Genomic DNA, 14,778 nt, shown 5'->3' with positions numbered 1-14,778 from the left:
AAGTCATTTGGTGAGGCTCATTAGAAGATAACTGATGTTTCTGATAATCCTCAAGTACCATTGTAATGTGAAAGAGATTCATTATTGTGTGTTTCTGTTTATAACAGAATGCAAAGTCTGGCGAAATCCTTTAAATTTGTTCAGAGGAGCTGAATATAATCGGTAAGTGCTACAGTGTTACGGTTTTGGGCATAGTACTGGGTTAAGGACCTTGGCTGTGCACATCCATTAATCTAACTCAGAGATGGACAAACAAAACCAACTGTGGACATGTGCTCATGCCAGGTTTTTTCTGTCATTTGTAAAATGTTTCTGAATGAAAAGGAATTTAAATTCATGCTCATGCACTTGTTACTTCTGCAGTTTTTAGTGACCCTATAAAAAAAAAGGAAAAACCTACCAGGTGTACTTGGTACTGTTAAGGCAGTAATTCTGTTCAAATCAGTTATAGAAAACAACATAATGAATTACATCTAGGTTTCATGCAGTCTTAGTGTGTGAATATGTGTGTTACCAATTTCCAGTGTGTACTTTCCAACATCCTCATTAGCGTAGGTTCAACTACTGTCGCTCCATCACAGTACAGCGAAATGCAACATGTGTTGGTTGGGAGATTGGCTGGGTGACCTTACTAGGCTATGCCCATCTCTAATGTCTAGGATTCTTTTCTAGATTCATTTTGCCAAATGTGACCTCATTAACCAAAATGTCTCTTTTTTGGCATGTTTTCAGGTATACATGGGTAACAGGGAGAGAACCTTTGACTTACTATGATATGAATCTTTCAGCACAGGACCATCAGACATTCTTTACATGTGACACGGATCATTTACGGCCTGCAGATGCTAGTAAGAAACCTTGTGAACAACTGGTTTTGCTAATAGGTTAATGATTGTTTTAAACTGGTGCAAGAAAAATGCAGTCAGGCATCATTTCTCTAGGGAATAAGGAAAGGCAAAAGTCTGATCATGCCTGGAAAATCGTTGCTGTTGTATTTGTAGAATTCTAGATCTGAACAAATATCTTTGTAGGTATGAACTATCTAATTTGTGTCACTATTTTGTTCTGCTTTCTTGCTGAAGTCATTCAAGGTACCATTTGCAAGTGTAAAGATTTGGGGTTTTCCCTGTTTCTTGCAGCGGCTTCAAACATATATAGCTTAATTTGCCTCTGGCTGCAGTGTGGCATGTTAAGTTACATTATCCAGGTCCCATTTAGTCTATGCGGACAGAAGAGAGAGAGCTTATGTAAAACTTGAGTCCTGTGTTTCATTCCCAGATGTAGTTTGAAGCTCTGTAGAAAACGGAAACAACACATTTACAGCTGAATTTGATAGAAGTGGCTTTAGTTGTGTTAAGCCTTTATTGTTAAGTCCACACGCAGACTTTGGTTCTGTGACATGTTGAAATGCACGACAATGATTTTGATCATCAGAATTCGCCTCTGAAGAGACAAATCTTTGTCTCTTAGGCAAGGAGAGATACTGACAGTTGGGCACTCCATTCTGAGGGCATAATTACAAAAGAGAACATACTGTGCTTTTTTAACACGCGATAAACATGAATCCTAGTTTCTGAACTTGATGGGCTAATTATGAGGCAGTCTGATTAACCTGGATGTTGTTTCCATTTAACATTCACCTCAAGCAACAGCACAGTAAGGAACTAGAATAAGAATCCTAACTGTCCTTGTATTCTTTTGTGTCCTGTGGAATCTGCTACTCCAAGAGGAAAAAGCTGCTTCTCGCCTCTGTACGTGACAGTGCAGATGGCATGATCTCTCAGCCAGATTTTCCTATGAAAAAGAGTTTAATTAAGTGAAAGAGTAAAGCTGAGTATTTGGGACAAAAATATCATGTTGATTATGACTATTATGATTATTTTGAGGGATCACTGACCTCTTTGAGTGCTGTGGAGTGAGTCAGGCTGAGCAAAATAAATTCTGTTGTTATAATGCAGTAGATTCTGCTTGTTAATGCTGTAATGACTGATATGCCTCTGTTCTGCTTTGTTTATTGAACAGTAATGCAAAAAGCCTGGAGAGAGAGAAACCCCCAAGCCCGAATTTCTGCAGCACATGAAGCTTTGGAATTGAATGAGTGAGTGACAACAACATTCACATTTATTTCCTGTCATTTAAAAATCCATTTGATGATAGCTTAAGGCAGGGGGGGTTGCTACAGTAATTTTTAATGATGATTACAGGCCTGTCACAGCAAGGCCTGCAACGGGAGGAAAAAAGCACAGCTGCATGTTGTGCTAGCCACTCAGAAAATCCTTAGGGCAGCATTGACAATGGGAGTCTTCTCATTGATGTCAGTGGGCTTTGTATCAGCATAGCGAAGTGTTAATAAAGTTGTCTCCTAATGAGCATACGAACTATGCATTTATAGGCTAGAGAGTTCCCTTTGGGGTTTGTCAGTCATCCGGAACAGAGGCAAGAAAGAAGGGACTCATAAACACCTTCTGAAATATTCATTTCATAGTCTGAGAGAATATGATGTCATTTTGTGGGACTTTAGTCTTTGAGTCCATTATCTGTTTTCTCAGTAAGAAGCGTAGTATTCTGAGATCCCAAAATAAACTCAGTGCTGCGATGCTTTACTGGCATGGCAAACTGTATATATGTTGCCAAAGTGCACAAAGCGGAGAGAGTCCCTTAGGTTGCTGTCAGAGATTACAGCATTCTCGAATTCCATAACCTGGTGCCTTACAGAATGTCCTTTACATGTTTCATCAGAAGGTCAAAAAGAATTGTTTGTTCCTGCACAGCAGTTTAACTGAGAGAGCATGTAGCAGAGAAGGCTTTTGCAGGAGTGAGCTATAAGCCTATCCAGTTCTACTCACGTATCAGAGAATGGCTGAGGTTGGCAGGGACCTCTGGAGGGCATGTGGTTCAACACCCCTGCTCAAGCAGGGCCACCTCCAGCACGTTGCACAGAACCATTTCCAGTTGGCTTTTGGATATCTCCAAGGAGGGAGACTCTCCAGCCTCCCTGGACAACTTGTGCCAGTGCTCAGTCACCCTCACAGTGAAAAAGTGTTTCCTGATGCTCAGAGCAAGCCTCTTGTGTCTCAGTTTGTGCCCATTGCCTCTGGTCTGTAACTGGGCACCACTAAAAAGAACCTGGTTCCATCCTCTTTGCACCCTCACTTCAGGTATTTACCAACATTGATGGGGTCGCCCTGAGCCTTCTTTTCTCCAAGCTGAACATTCCCAGCTCTCTTAGCCTTTTCTTATATGTGAGATGCTCCAGTTACTTAATCATCTTCATGGCCCTCCACTGGACTCACTCTGGTATGTCCATGTCCCCTTGTACTGGGCAGCCCAGAACTGGACAGAGCATTCCAGGTGTGGCCTCACCAGTGCTGAGTAGAGGAGAAAGATCACCTTCCTCAAACTGCTGTCAACAGTCCTCCTAATGCTGCTCAGGATACCATTTGCTCTTGCTGCAAGGACACATCGCTGGCTCATGTTGAACTTGGTGTCCACCAGGACCCCCAAGACCTTTTCTGCCAAGCTGCTTTTCAGCTAGGTTGCCCACAGAAAGTACTGGTGCCTGGAATCTTGTTTTCACCCGGACCTGTTGTTTCCTGTTCCTCAGCTGGTGACTCTGAAACACAATTAGAGGCAGCTGCAGCCCAGTTTTATTTCAGTATAAAGAATAATCTTATCAGAAGTGTGCTTTGTGTGAGAGGTGTTTAAACATGTGAAATGAATGGCTTTGTGAAGATGCACCTTGATGGAGGCAGGTAGTTAAGACATCTAAATTAGACAGCTAAAAGCTAAAAGGTGACTCCCGCCGTGCATTTCACCTTTCTGCATATTCATAAAAATTCTGCTTTCTTGTTGGAGGAGGGTTTTTGGTTTGTAATCTTTACAATTGCATTTGTAATCTGTCCTTGGCATATGGCAAGTGTTATAGTTCTGTTGATTCTTTTCATACCATTACAGTAACAGAGGCATTTTCTGTTAAAACAATAGTGCGTAAAACTGGTCTTGGTTTCCAGAAGGAGCTTTAGTGATACAAGCCATGATTGCTTAGCGAGCCAGTCCTTTACTCTCTGGGGCAGTTGTCAGTAGGTGCACTCAAGTGGCTGAATGATACAGTACCTACAAATAAGAGTCATGGTCTGGTTGCCAGAATATTTATTCATCTGAATAGTTAATCAGAAAGGTATACGGACAAAACTCCATTGCCACTGTATTTCATACATCCTTGCCAGTCTGCATGTCTTTGTATAGCTTTTACTTCATAGAACTTTCTCATGGTTTTTCGTCTGGTATTTTTACAGGTGTGCTACTGCCTATATACTCTTGGCCGAAGAGGAAGCGACAACAATTGTAGAAGCAGAGAAGCTGTTCAAGCAAGCTCTGAAAGCTGGAGAGGGCTGTTACAGGCGCAGCCAGCAGTTACAGCACCATGGTGCCCAGTATGAAGCCCAACACAGTAAGTTTCTTTGGATGGAATAGCCATTTCTATAAATGGGGAGAAGTTCTGGGGAGTTCTTCGGGTTTGGGTTTTTTCTTTTCCCTCTCAGAACTATGTACTCAGTATTCAACACTGGCTGGAATATGGCCCTAGAGCCAGACTATTCTGTTTCAGTGTTTCTGTTTGATTCTGTTACTGAGATGAGCAACGCTCAGATTACAGATGCACCTTGTCTTTGTTGCAGCAGAAAATGTTGTAACATGTACTTAAAAGAAAAGGTAGCAGAGCCAAAACAGTTCTGATATTCAGAAAATGCTGGACACTGTTTTAGTGTCTAGTGCCTTTAGCCATTTTGAAAACGTGGGCTCATATTGTTAACAGGCAGTAAGGAACGATGAAAACAGGAGTGAAGTGATGCTTTACCAGCTTTTTTCCTTCAGCTGTGAGGGTAAATATATACACTACATTGTTCTGTGTAAAATTTAATGACAACCATTAACCAATGTGACATTTGAAAAGTTAATTGCATATATTAATGAAGGTCACAGAAACATAAAAAGTAACAACTGGAATAATACAGTGCTCTCATTGAAAGTCTAGATTTTTATTATTTTATTTTAAATTTTGAATAAGCAAAATTAGCTGCTGTGATGATATTTATTAGATGCTTCGTAAACCTGAAAATACATGGGAGTTCACTGCCGGTAAATAAACAAAAAGATTAAAAAAGCAATCAGTCTAGGTTATTTCTAGTCTATGATGGCTACTTCAGGCAAAAGTAATACCGATTAATTACATAAGCACAAGCACTAACATACTTTGGGCATCTTCAGGTTTCTCAGGACTTGCATTCACAGCCTCTAGCTATCTCGCATAATTTGAAGGTTACTGGTAAAAATTGTACATAGTGAGATTGTCTTGTGTTCTCCGGTTTCAAAAGTGTGCACATGTCTATACCTGAAAATGTGAGATTTTATAAAGCTTGGGGTTGTATTTTAAACATTTGTTGGTTATAAAACGGTATTTAGGATGATTTACTTATTTTTGTTAAAAATAAGAATATAGAGCAGCTGAGCCCTTGAAACGATTTTCAGGCTCTAGCTTATGGTGGTCTGTGAAACCTTAATTTGTGCACTGAATTCTGAGTGCAGAAAATGACAGTGATTCTACGAAAACTACACAAAAAAAATAATTAAACACTGTCATGTTGCTTATGTCCAAGATAACCTGGTTACGTTTGTGCAGGCAAATCTAAGTATGATATTTTTGTAACCTGTCTGTACTAGGTTGCTACTGTCATCATGAAATTTCACACCCTGAACCTTCAGTATCACAGCAGAGGAAGTAACGAGTTGAACCTCAAAACTGAGTGCATTGCCACAGGGCAAAAGGGGCTAAAAAGTGACTGCCAGCTCTGCCTGTGGCTTCAGGGGGGCCGTCAGGAGGGGCTAGATTGTCATACTTCTCTATACCACCCAGTCTCCCCTTGATAATGTCAGTGTGCACTCACAGAAGTTAGAGAAGGTCCAGCCTCAGACATTGCCTTGGACAACAGGGTCTTCAAGTAGGTTTTCTTGATTATATGCTGGACTTCCACATGGTTTACAAAGGTGGAGAGCTCAGCTTTCTTTAGAGGGGAAGGACCATGGACAGATGTGTTGCAGTTCCATGGTTCTGTCTGTCATTCCATTTCTGGTCCTTAAAGTTGACTTCGGCATGAAGAGTGGGCATTTCATCTTTTACAGGTGAAAAACACTATGTAACTGCTTGACCAACAGTATATTGCTCTATATTTCTGTTTATTCATGTATTCCGTCTCCATACAGTATTTTATGTTAGACTGTGGAGTTTAAGAGTAAATAATGGTATTGAGTAACCAATTTAACCTCTTTCAAAAGGTGCTAGTTAACAGAAAGCACAGGCAATCTCCTTTTTAAGGTGGCATGTGTTCATCACCCCAAAACATTAGCCACCTCAGAAAATTTTGACCTGAAAGGTTATCTTGATTTCATAGTAAGTAAATGGCTTTTGACCATTCCTTCTGGAAAGACTGAAAAGGAGCTTGGCCTGAAGTGTATACCTCTTAGTTACACTAAATAAACACGTTGAAACAGATGTAACTAATAAATTGTTTATTAAATATGTAGGAATCAATACAGAGATAAGGAATTACACAATATAAAATACAGCTAAAGAAATCCCTCCCTTATATATTTTTTTCTTCTAAAAAGTCAGACCTTTCAACCTGCTGCTTAATGTATCTGAAAATTGTAATCGCAGTTTTAAAACAATTTGTAGGTACTTGGAATATTTTCAGTGCACATCTTGTTCTTATTATGAAGGACTTGAAAATGTTAGGAACACACTAAAGTCTTCACAGACTGCATACTATACAGAAAGATAATTCGTAGCAGGTGTCTTATATTTTCATGATGTGGTAATTTTGTTGATGATTAGCTGTCCGCTCATTTCCTGTTGGTCCAGAAGCATGTTAAGAGTTCACATTTGAATTATAGGGAAGAGAATGAGAAATTAAATGAGTAAGAAATCTCCAAGAGAATAATTATTATCGCTGCTTAGTTTCTGTCATCTTCGCTGTTACGGCATCTTCCAGCACATAGGATTGTCTTACCTGCAACGCATTCGTTTGCCATCCATAATTAGTGGTTTGAGTGATTTGAAGACGATAATTGAGTAACAAGTAAAGGCTCTGTAAACAGAAAGCTGAGGGTACACTTCTTTTCTTCTGATCATTAAGAAAAAGACTGTTAGAGGATGGAGATTTGTTTTGCTACATCTCCTGTTAACAAGCATGGACATCGTAACAGACAAAAAAGGCAGGATAGAATATGCATTTGCATGGATACCCTTCTCTTAAGCATGTACGTGGTTTGGTAAGGAATTGAATGCAGTGTGTGACCACAGGGTTTTGTGCCAATGTTACCTCCATAGGGGTTCTCCTTGCCTCACTCGATTACTTGATCATCTGTACCCTATAGCATTGTCTGTACCTTTAGATCTGCTTATATTTCATAGGTGTAAGGTCAACGCATGGGTCCTTATTGATAACACTATGTATCGGGAGCAATTCCACTGATTATAAGTGGTGTTATGCAACTTCTAAATCAGCAGAATTTGGTAATTTTTTATTAAAATTATTGTGAAAGCATTGATGATAGCAAATAAAAATGGCAAGAAAGCTATGTTTCCTTTTGTGTTGGAATATTAAATGAACCTTTGTTTTATCTTTTTTATCTTAATGCTGTTTCTTTTTCCTCTTATACAGGAAGGGACACCAATGTGTTAGTTTATATTAAGAGGAGGCTGGCAATGTGTGCAAGAAAGCTGGGAAGGACCAGGGAAGCAGTGAAAATGATGAGAGATGTGAGTTTGGATTTGTTTCACATGTGATACTTAGATAATAGTAGCACAGAAATGATACGCATCTCCTTACAAGTTAGCATCCATTCCTCCTGCATGCGGCACTGCTAGTAGTGATTTTGTATGTGTAGTGTACATAAAGATTACGTTAAGAGATCATTTATTTATAAGATTGCAAAAGCAACACTTTGAAGTCATAAAATTCCAGATGGACAGTTGCCCATACAGACTGAATTTCCCATCGTGGTACACGTGCAATGGAATACAGTCTTTAATTATTTGATCATGAAGTTACTAACATTTTTTCTGAAGCGTGTAATGAATGCTGCTACCTTATTAAACAGGTCTTAAGTATTTTCTTTCCTCCTCACAAAGGTGCAGTTTGTCTGTGTGCACTGCTTACATCACACTATTTAGACCTAAGGACAGTGTTATTTATTCATGCAAAACCTATTACTGAGAAGTCAAAACCAAGTAAATAATCTATAATGAACTGATTTCCCTCTGAGATGGAGGATGACTATATCCCTGTTTTGTAAGCAGGGAAGCCACCAGTGGTGGTCATCTGTCAGTAAGATACAAAGCTACAAATCTGAAACACCAAACTAGCTACTTTGGGGATGGCAGGAGGGAAAGCTGTCCACATAAGGAACAGCGTATGTTTCAGGTATGTAAAATGCTCGAGTTTAGTGATAGCTGCAAATGCCCAGCGTTTCTTCAAATGAGATCCCCTGGATGTTGATTAGGACCACAATTCTTTGAGGAGGTGACTTGCCTTACCTGAGGTAGCAAGCCTGTGACAGAAGGAGGAATGGAGCCCTAGAGTTCTGGACAGCTGACGGTAAAACTGCTTACTAGTTTCCTGTGTTCTTCTAGAAAGAAGAATACTTAGTTTTCCAGCTCCCAAAAAAAAGTGAGGTAGAGATGAATCTGGCAAGTTACGCTGAAGGACCTAAATTCTAAATGCACAAAATGGAATCCCAGATGAGAATGAAGCACCTGTAAAGTGTGCTTTAGGCAGCTCAGATGGATGGTCCCTAAACCTGCGTAGTGAAAAGGGAAAGTCTCGCTGCAATCAGTGGGAATTTTAACGTAAAAAGCAAGTGGTTTTCTCTGGAGCTGAGGCACTTGCATCAATGGCCATAGGGCAAGTATGTCTGCCAGCTTGGAATCCAGCACCCAGCATCTTCTGCTGGAACTGGAGCACTCATGAATACTTTTTTTAAAAGTATTATTACAGAATTCATTGTAATAATGCAGGCCCTCATCCTAAATAATCTACCAGCTGGCAAGCGCTGAGTAACTTTGTTGCCTGTTTCTAGCTGGGATTTTTCAGGCAGGCAACTCTCACTCCCCAGAATCACTAGGCTTCCAGACCAGAGGTGTTGAAAAGGAACTTGTCAAAAAACCAGCCATTGCACATCTAGGAGTGTAGGAGAGAGGGATGAGAAAGACCTGGTTTTGCAGTCTTGTGGTCAGCTGGGAGAATGTTGATTTCAAAAGTGTTGTTTTCAGTCCAAGTAGTTCCACTGATTCCTCATGAATTTCATTACACGGGCACTCTGGGACAAATACTGAAATGTTTGGGGACAAACGTTAGAATTCTAAGTTCTGGCATTAATACACAGGAAAGATAAAATTTTGAATTTCACATTCAAATGTCACACATTATGATTATGGCAACTTCTGGAGCTTACTATTGGCTGCTGAATGTGTTCTGTGATCTGGAGATAGGGCTGTGTGGAACAGATTCTCTGTGAAGCCTTCTGCTGATGTCAATAGGTATGGATAATTGTGTATGCAGAGCACTGGATCCAGGGACTTGGGTGGTCCATGGAGGCCTAGATTTCTTATGCAAAGGGAGACCTAGAAATCTTTGATCGTAATGAACGGCTTATTCTGTAAGATAGAAGATTACGTGTTGTTGAAGCACAATGTGGGTCTCGAAAGGCAACGATGACAGGAAGACCCAAAGTCATTGTTCATTAGACTTGAAGGACGGAAAACACCCTCCTCAATAAGAATGTTTTGCTAAAATGAAAGGACAGGAGGCAAGACAAAGGAGGTATAAGGATAGAATTTTAGCTTCTAGAGCTTCAACTCAGATCAATGCATTCTGTATTTTTCCCCATACAGACACTGAGGCAAATCCTCAGAACAGAATTTAGATGCCTCTAGAGCTCTTTGTTGTGAGTAAGCAGAGCTAAGAATTAGCAGGTCCCTAGGTGAAATATAAAAGCAGCAGTATCTCTAGGTCACAGCTCCAGCACACTGGGAACATGAGTAGGGTCAAGTAAGCTTTGCAGATGCTTTTTTGAAACTGACTTGGAGTTACTTGGTTCTGATGAATGCATGTCCTCCATTTTTTCATGGAAGAAGTAAGTAGTATACTTACGAAGAAGTTTGAAGAACACGAATGTGTCATTGAAGGTTTCTGTGTGATTGATGAGGGAGGAGATGAATTTATTCACCCTAAAAAGAATATGAAGAGTGTGTTGGCTGGGGACTGCTGACTCTAGCATCAGGGGACAGAGGGTGGAGGCCCTGTTTGTGTTTGAAAGATTGAAAACAGGTTTCTCAAGACATGGAACACGATGGAAATGAAGTGTTAAGAGGTTCATGACACCATCTGGGAAATATGATTGGGTTGTAGTGAGTCTTTTCTACTTTGAAAAAAATAAAATATTTGAGAGTGTTTAATTCATTGCATATATGAGGCCATCTTGAGGACATTACTGATGGATTAGATTGTCTAATTTTATGGAAGAAAAGACTAAGATCCTGCTTAAAACGCCTTAATGGAAAGAAAATGAGTTGTTGGTGACTTAAATGAGATTTTGATTTTTTTGTTATATACACTACTGATAGGGAAATCATATTCTTTAATATTGAAGATATTTAAAACAATATTTTTAAACACTGTTTTTAAAAACTGTTTAAAAACAGGGGGGTTAATTTTTAAAAATTGGGTAGGAATTCCCATTCCTTCTGTGATTAATTTTGAGGTAGTATTTTATTGCTGGCTTTGCTGCTTGGATGTCATTCATTTAGTTGGGTTGAATTAATGCAAATTGCAAACCTGTAATTTTCATGGAAGCATGTAATTGACATCATTCATAGGTGTTGCTTTTACTTGTATTTCTGATGATAATTATTTACTATATTTTGCTATAGAAACCAGCAGCTGTCACTATTTGTATATATTGATTTAACTTGTGATCTCATTTTGATTAGTGGATTGTTGGAATAACTCCAGTCTAGTCAACAGAGTTATTCCTGTTTTGTTCTGGTTTATATAGAGCATGGTATGGTCTGGGAGGGAACTAGATCGCTTTTACTGTCCGTGAGGAGAAAGTCTACAGTGCTGGTTGTTTCATTCATTTTGCTGATTATGTTAGGAGGTTTAAAACCAGTTTGTTCTAAATGACGTTGGAAAATTTGGTATGAGCAGAAGTGAAAGACCTTAATGGTGGCTGTGGGGTATGTTCAGTATCCCTTCATGTTGAATCTTTATTGTGGGCAACGTTGCAAGCCGAGTAGCTACACGCTGATGAGCAAGGGTAGCCTTTTGTACTAGCTGCTCTCTTGTCAGCTCTTTGCAGATTCCCTCGCTGTTAACAACAGAAGAAAATAGAAGCGTGCTGGATTTCTGTGTCATGTTTTTCATTGATTAAAAGCAGAGATGATGTGGAGGGTGTGCAAAGGCACTTCTGTCTGTACTTTGTGGGAAACTGGATCAGTGACTGAGCTACTGAATTCAGGAGCAGTCTGACACGGTATTTCCCTTGACTGGGTCCCTCGAGTATCCAGGTGAAAATGTATTGTGCAAGAAAGTGAATTGTCAAATTAATCCGAGCTTCTTGGGATTGTTCTGGAGAACATTTAGATTGCAGAACAAGCTTTCATTAAAGGGTGATGTACATTTAGGAAACACCAGGGTGGCAGGCAGAAGGCACATGCAAAGGGAACAGAAGCTCTTAATTGCTTCCTCTTTCAGAGAGAAGAGGAAAGAAACTCATTCTAGAGTGTTTTATCTGCCAGTCCATGGCCCTGTGCCCCCTTGAAGACTGATTTGTAACTTTAACAAGTATACATTTCTGAGACACAGTGGAATTGCAGCTTTGCAGGTTTGTTTAGAAACAAGTGAGGTTTAGGGAGAGAAGAGACTCTTCAGACCTTTCCTTAGCTCTGGAGAAGGATAGAAACCAAAACACTTCTTAAGGGTCGGAAAAGTACAACTTATTTCTGGAATCAGTCATACCTGCTGAGGAATTACTCTTCAGATCACAGTAAATGACCTAGAAGTCTACTTCTGTGTACCTAGCTCTGAGAACCTTGTTGAAGATATTTCAGTTGGATGTGTTTACGTGTTCGTCTCTGTACCCACCTGCTGTTTCTAAATGTGTATTCTATGCCACAGGAGACACTAAGGAATTATCAGTACCTAAGCAGCTTGTATTGTTAGAGTGCTGCATGCTTATCAACGTGCTGCATAATGAGTTCTTTAAACACTTTGGCTGCTCTGAGCATTTAAAATTGTTTAAGAGTTTATGTCACTTGAAGGTTTCAAAAGGGTACTCAACCACACTAAATCAATTTTAATGATATGGGAATGTTGGGTGTTTATCTTTTTATGGCCAGTGATATTGGTGATTGTGCTAGTGTGATGGTTCTGCAGATCTAGCATACTTTGTTGGCAGCCTCTTCTGCTGGGCTTTGAATAAGATTTTCTGTTCAATATTCTCTTAAATTCTGTATTCCTGTGTGCATTGCTGACTTCCACTTGGGTAATGGGAATACATAGCTGGGACAATGTTCTGCACCTTGAATTATCAAGCTGTACCAAACAAAGAGAGTACTAATTGCCAATAAAGGTGTTAGGATCCCTAGCAACTTAACAACACAAATTCTGCAGCTGCTTGCCTGGACAGCTACTGTCTGTCTCTCCCAAATGCTTCTGTGCTTGAGGCAAGGTTAGTCTTTGGCTTGTGTTACACAGATCAGGTTGAGCAGGCTGCTCTGCCTTGAGTGGGATTCTAGCTTTATTGACATCTGTAGCAGTTATTTAAAGTACCGTTTATTAAAATTTGGAGAAAAAGTACTTCTTGGTTGAATGAGACCAACAGTTATCTCGTAAGTTTTAGAAGAGTGCTACTCTTGAGAATGGTGACATTTTCGTTTCTGTACAGAGCAGTATCTTCAGTTAATTCTTGTTGTAACTTCAAAGCAGTGCAATAATAGCAAGTGATAAATTCCGATTTTAACATTTCCATATGTCCGTATATTCAAATGTGGTTTGTTCTGCTACAGATTCACGTTAAGGGTAAGTGGGAGGGGCAAGTTAGAACATCCCTCATTTGAGTGGGTTCTTAAACAAAATGGAGGCTCCTTGTGATTCTCCTGATGATGTTTATTCCTTCTGTTTACCTGCACATGACTCAGACCCCTCACTTTTTGTCATAACTGTGATCCTGCGCAAGACCCTTAAAAACTAGAAATTTGGTGACTACTACCTAAAGGCGATAATAAAGTTTCTCATATAAATTATGGGTTTCCTGCATTGTGATTCTATTAAAATAGAACATAGTCTTAGAATATAGTAACACTGTCTTGGTAGGAGCCCTGGTAACTTGGACTCCTTTTTCTCTGCCCTCTTGCATCTCTCCGTGTTTTGGGGCTTTGTATTGTCCTGATCTTCCTCTCTGGAAGCACCTACCTAATTTTTCACCTACAAGATAATTTCCTCATTAATTTCATGTAAAAATCTACTTCTAAAAATATGGGAAAGTTCTTCAAGAAGTACTTTGGGATGATGCAAATAAGGAATGTTTGTGAAGAGGGATTTATTTTAATGCTTTATGAAGTTAGTAATCTTGGATGTAACAAACACAATTTATCACTGATAGTGCTTTTATGTGATGTGATTAGTAGTAAACATACATCTGGAACAACTTGCACTCTTCTGGTTTCATGCCATATCTGCCTTTAAAATTCTCATTATTCCTGAAATACATGCATTTTTACGACACAGTCCAAATAACAGTATTTTCATCATTATATTCCTTAAAGAGCTCAAGTCATACTCTGAAGGCTTTAATCCTCCAGTTAGAAGAGAACATAAAGACTGCATGTTCTAGCATATTTCCTTAAAGATAAGATATTTTTCACTTTAGTGACTCATCGCTAATCCTGCATTGAAGAGAAGTCATATTATCTATGAAGATCATGGAGCACTAGGACTAAACTCATATTTGGCAAACTAAAAATGGAATGTCAGCAATTTTTATACCTGTGCCATCCCACAGTTAGTGTAAACTGGATCTGGATCTCTTTTCTGACACTCTGAAATTCAACTATTAGACGACATGTCAAATTCCCTGAATTCCACATATAGACAAAAATATGTGGATCCTACTGCTAATCATTTCCAAGCTCCAAAAGAACAGGATCTGGAAGATTTGAATTCTTAGCTTCTGTCCTTTCTGAGCTGTGAAAGTAACTGTGGAGCTGCTTCCAAACAAAGCAGTAATTATTTGCCAAAAGGAATGTAGCACATGGAGAAATTCATTAAATGACAGAATCCTACTATTGCTGTAATTAAGCAGAGCTTTAATTCAGGTAGGTCCAGTGTATTTCAGATCATTTTCCAACTCTGAGAGCTGTGAGAGTGTCTGTTTACATCACATGAATCCAGCTCATAATGAGACTGCACTGGAATGAGTTGCAGTTTTAGTACCAGGAGCTAGCCTAATTTTTAAGCACCTGGCATTGTTAACAGAGCCTTTTTGTGTGCTAGCCATAGTCTGCCAATGATGTTTCTCCCCTTCTGTCCTTGCCAGGTGAGCTGGCCAGGACAAAAACTTAAACATTAATGTATCTTATTGGACATCAGAGGGTCAATGTGGAGTGACGTGTTGCAAATGCTTTAAGCCCAGGATATGCTTCAGTCGGAGCTTAGACATCTG

At 39.5% G+C, this 14,778-nt stretch overlaps 1 protein-coding gene across 7 annotated transcripts in view; it reads left to right on the top strand.

Moving 5' to 3' along the window:
* ST7 (suppression of tumorigenicity 7) overlaps positions 1-14,778 on the top strand; it is a 151,742-nt gene that overhangs the window by 94,439 nt on the left and 42,525 nt on the right. For all 7 annotated transcript variants that reach the window (XM_056340896.1, XM_056340894.1, XM_056340889.1 and 4 more), the window contains 5 exons: positions 108-162; positions 733-848; positions 2,023-2,098; positions 4,296-4,450; positions 7,719-7,816. In XM_056340896.1, the coding sequence (XP_056196871.1) occupies positions 108-162; positions 733-848; positions 2,023-2,098; positions 4,296-4,450; positions 7,719-7,816 (500 nt within the window). The remainder of the gene's footprint in view (positions 1-107; positions 163-732; positions 849-2,022; positions 2,099-4,295; positions 4,451-7,718; positions 7,817-14,778) is intronic.

Source organism: Falco biarmicus, chromosome 5 (assembly GCF_023638135.1).
Source record: "Falco biarmicus isolate bFalBia1 chromosome 5, bFalBia1.pri, whole genome shotgun sequence".
Taxonomy (NCBI): Eukaryota; Metazoa; Chordata; class Aves; order Falconiformes; family Falconidae; genus Falco; species Falco biarmicus.
This window is presented reverse-complemented; position numbering and strand designations above follow the sequence as displayed.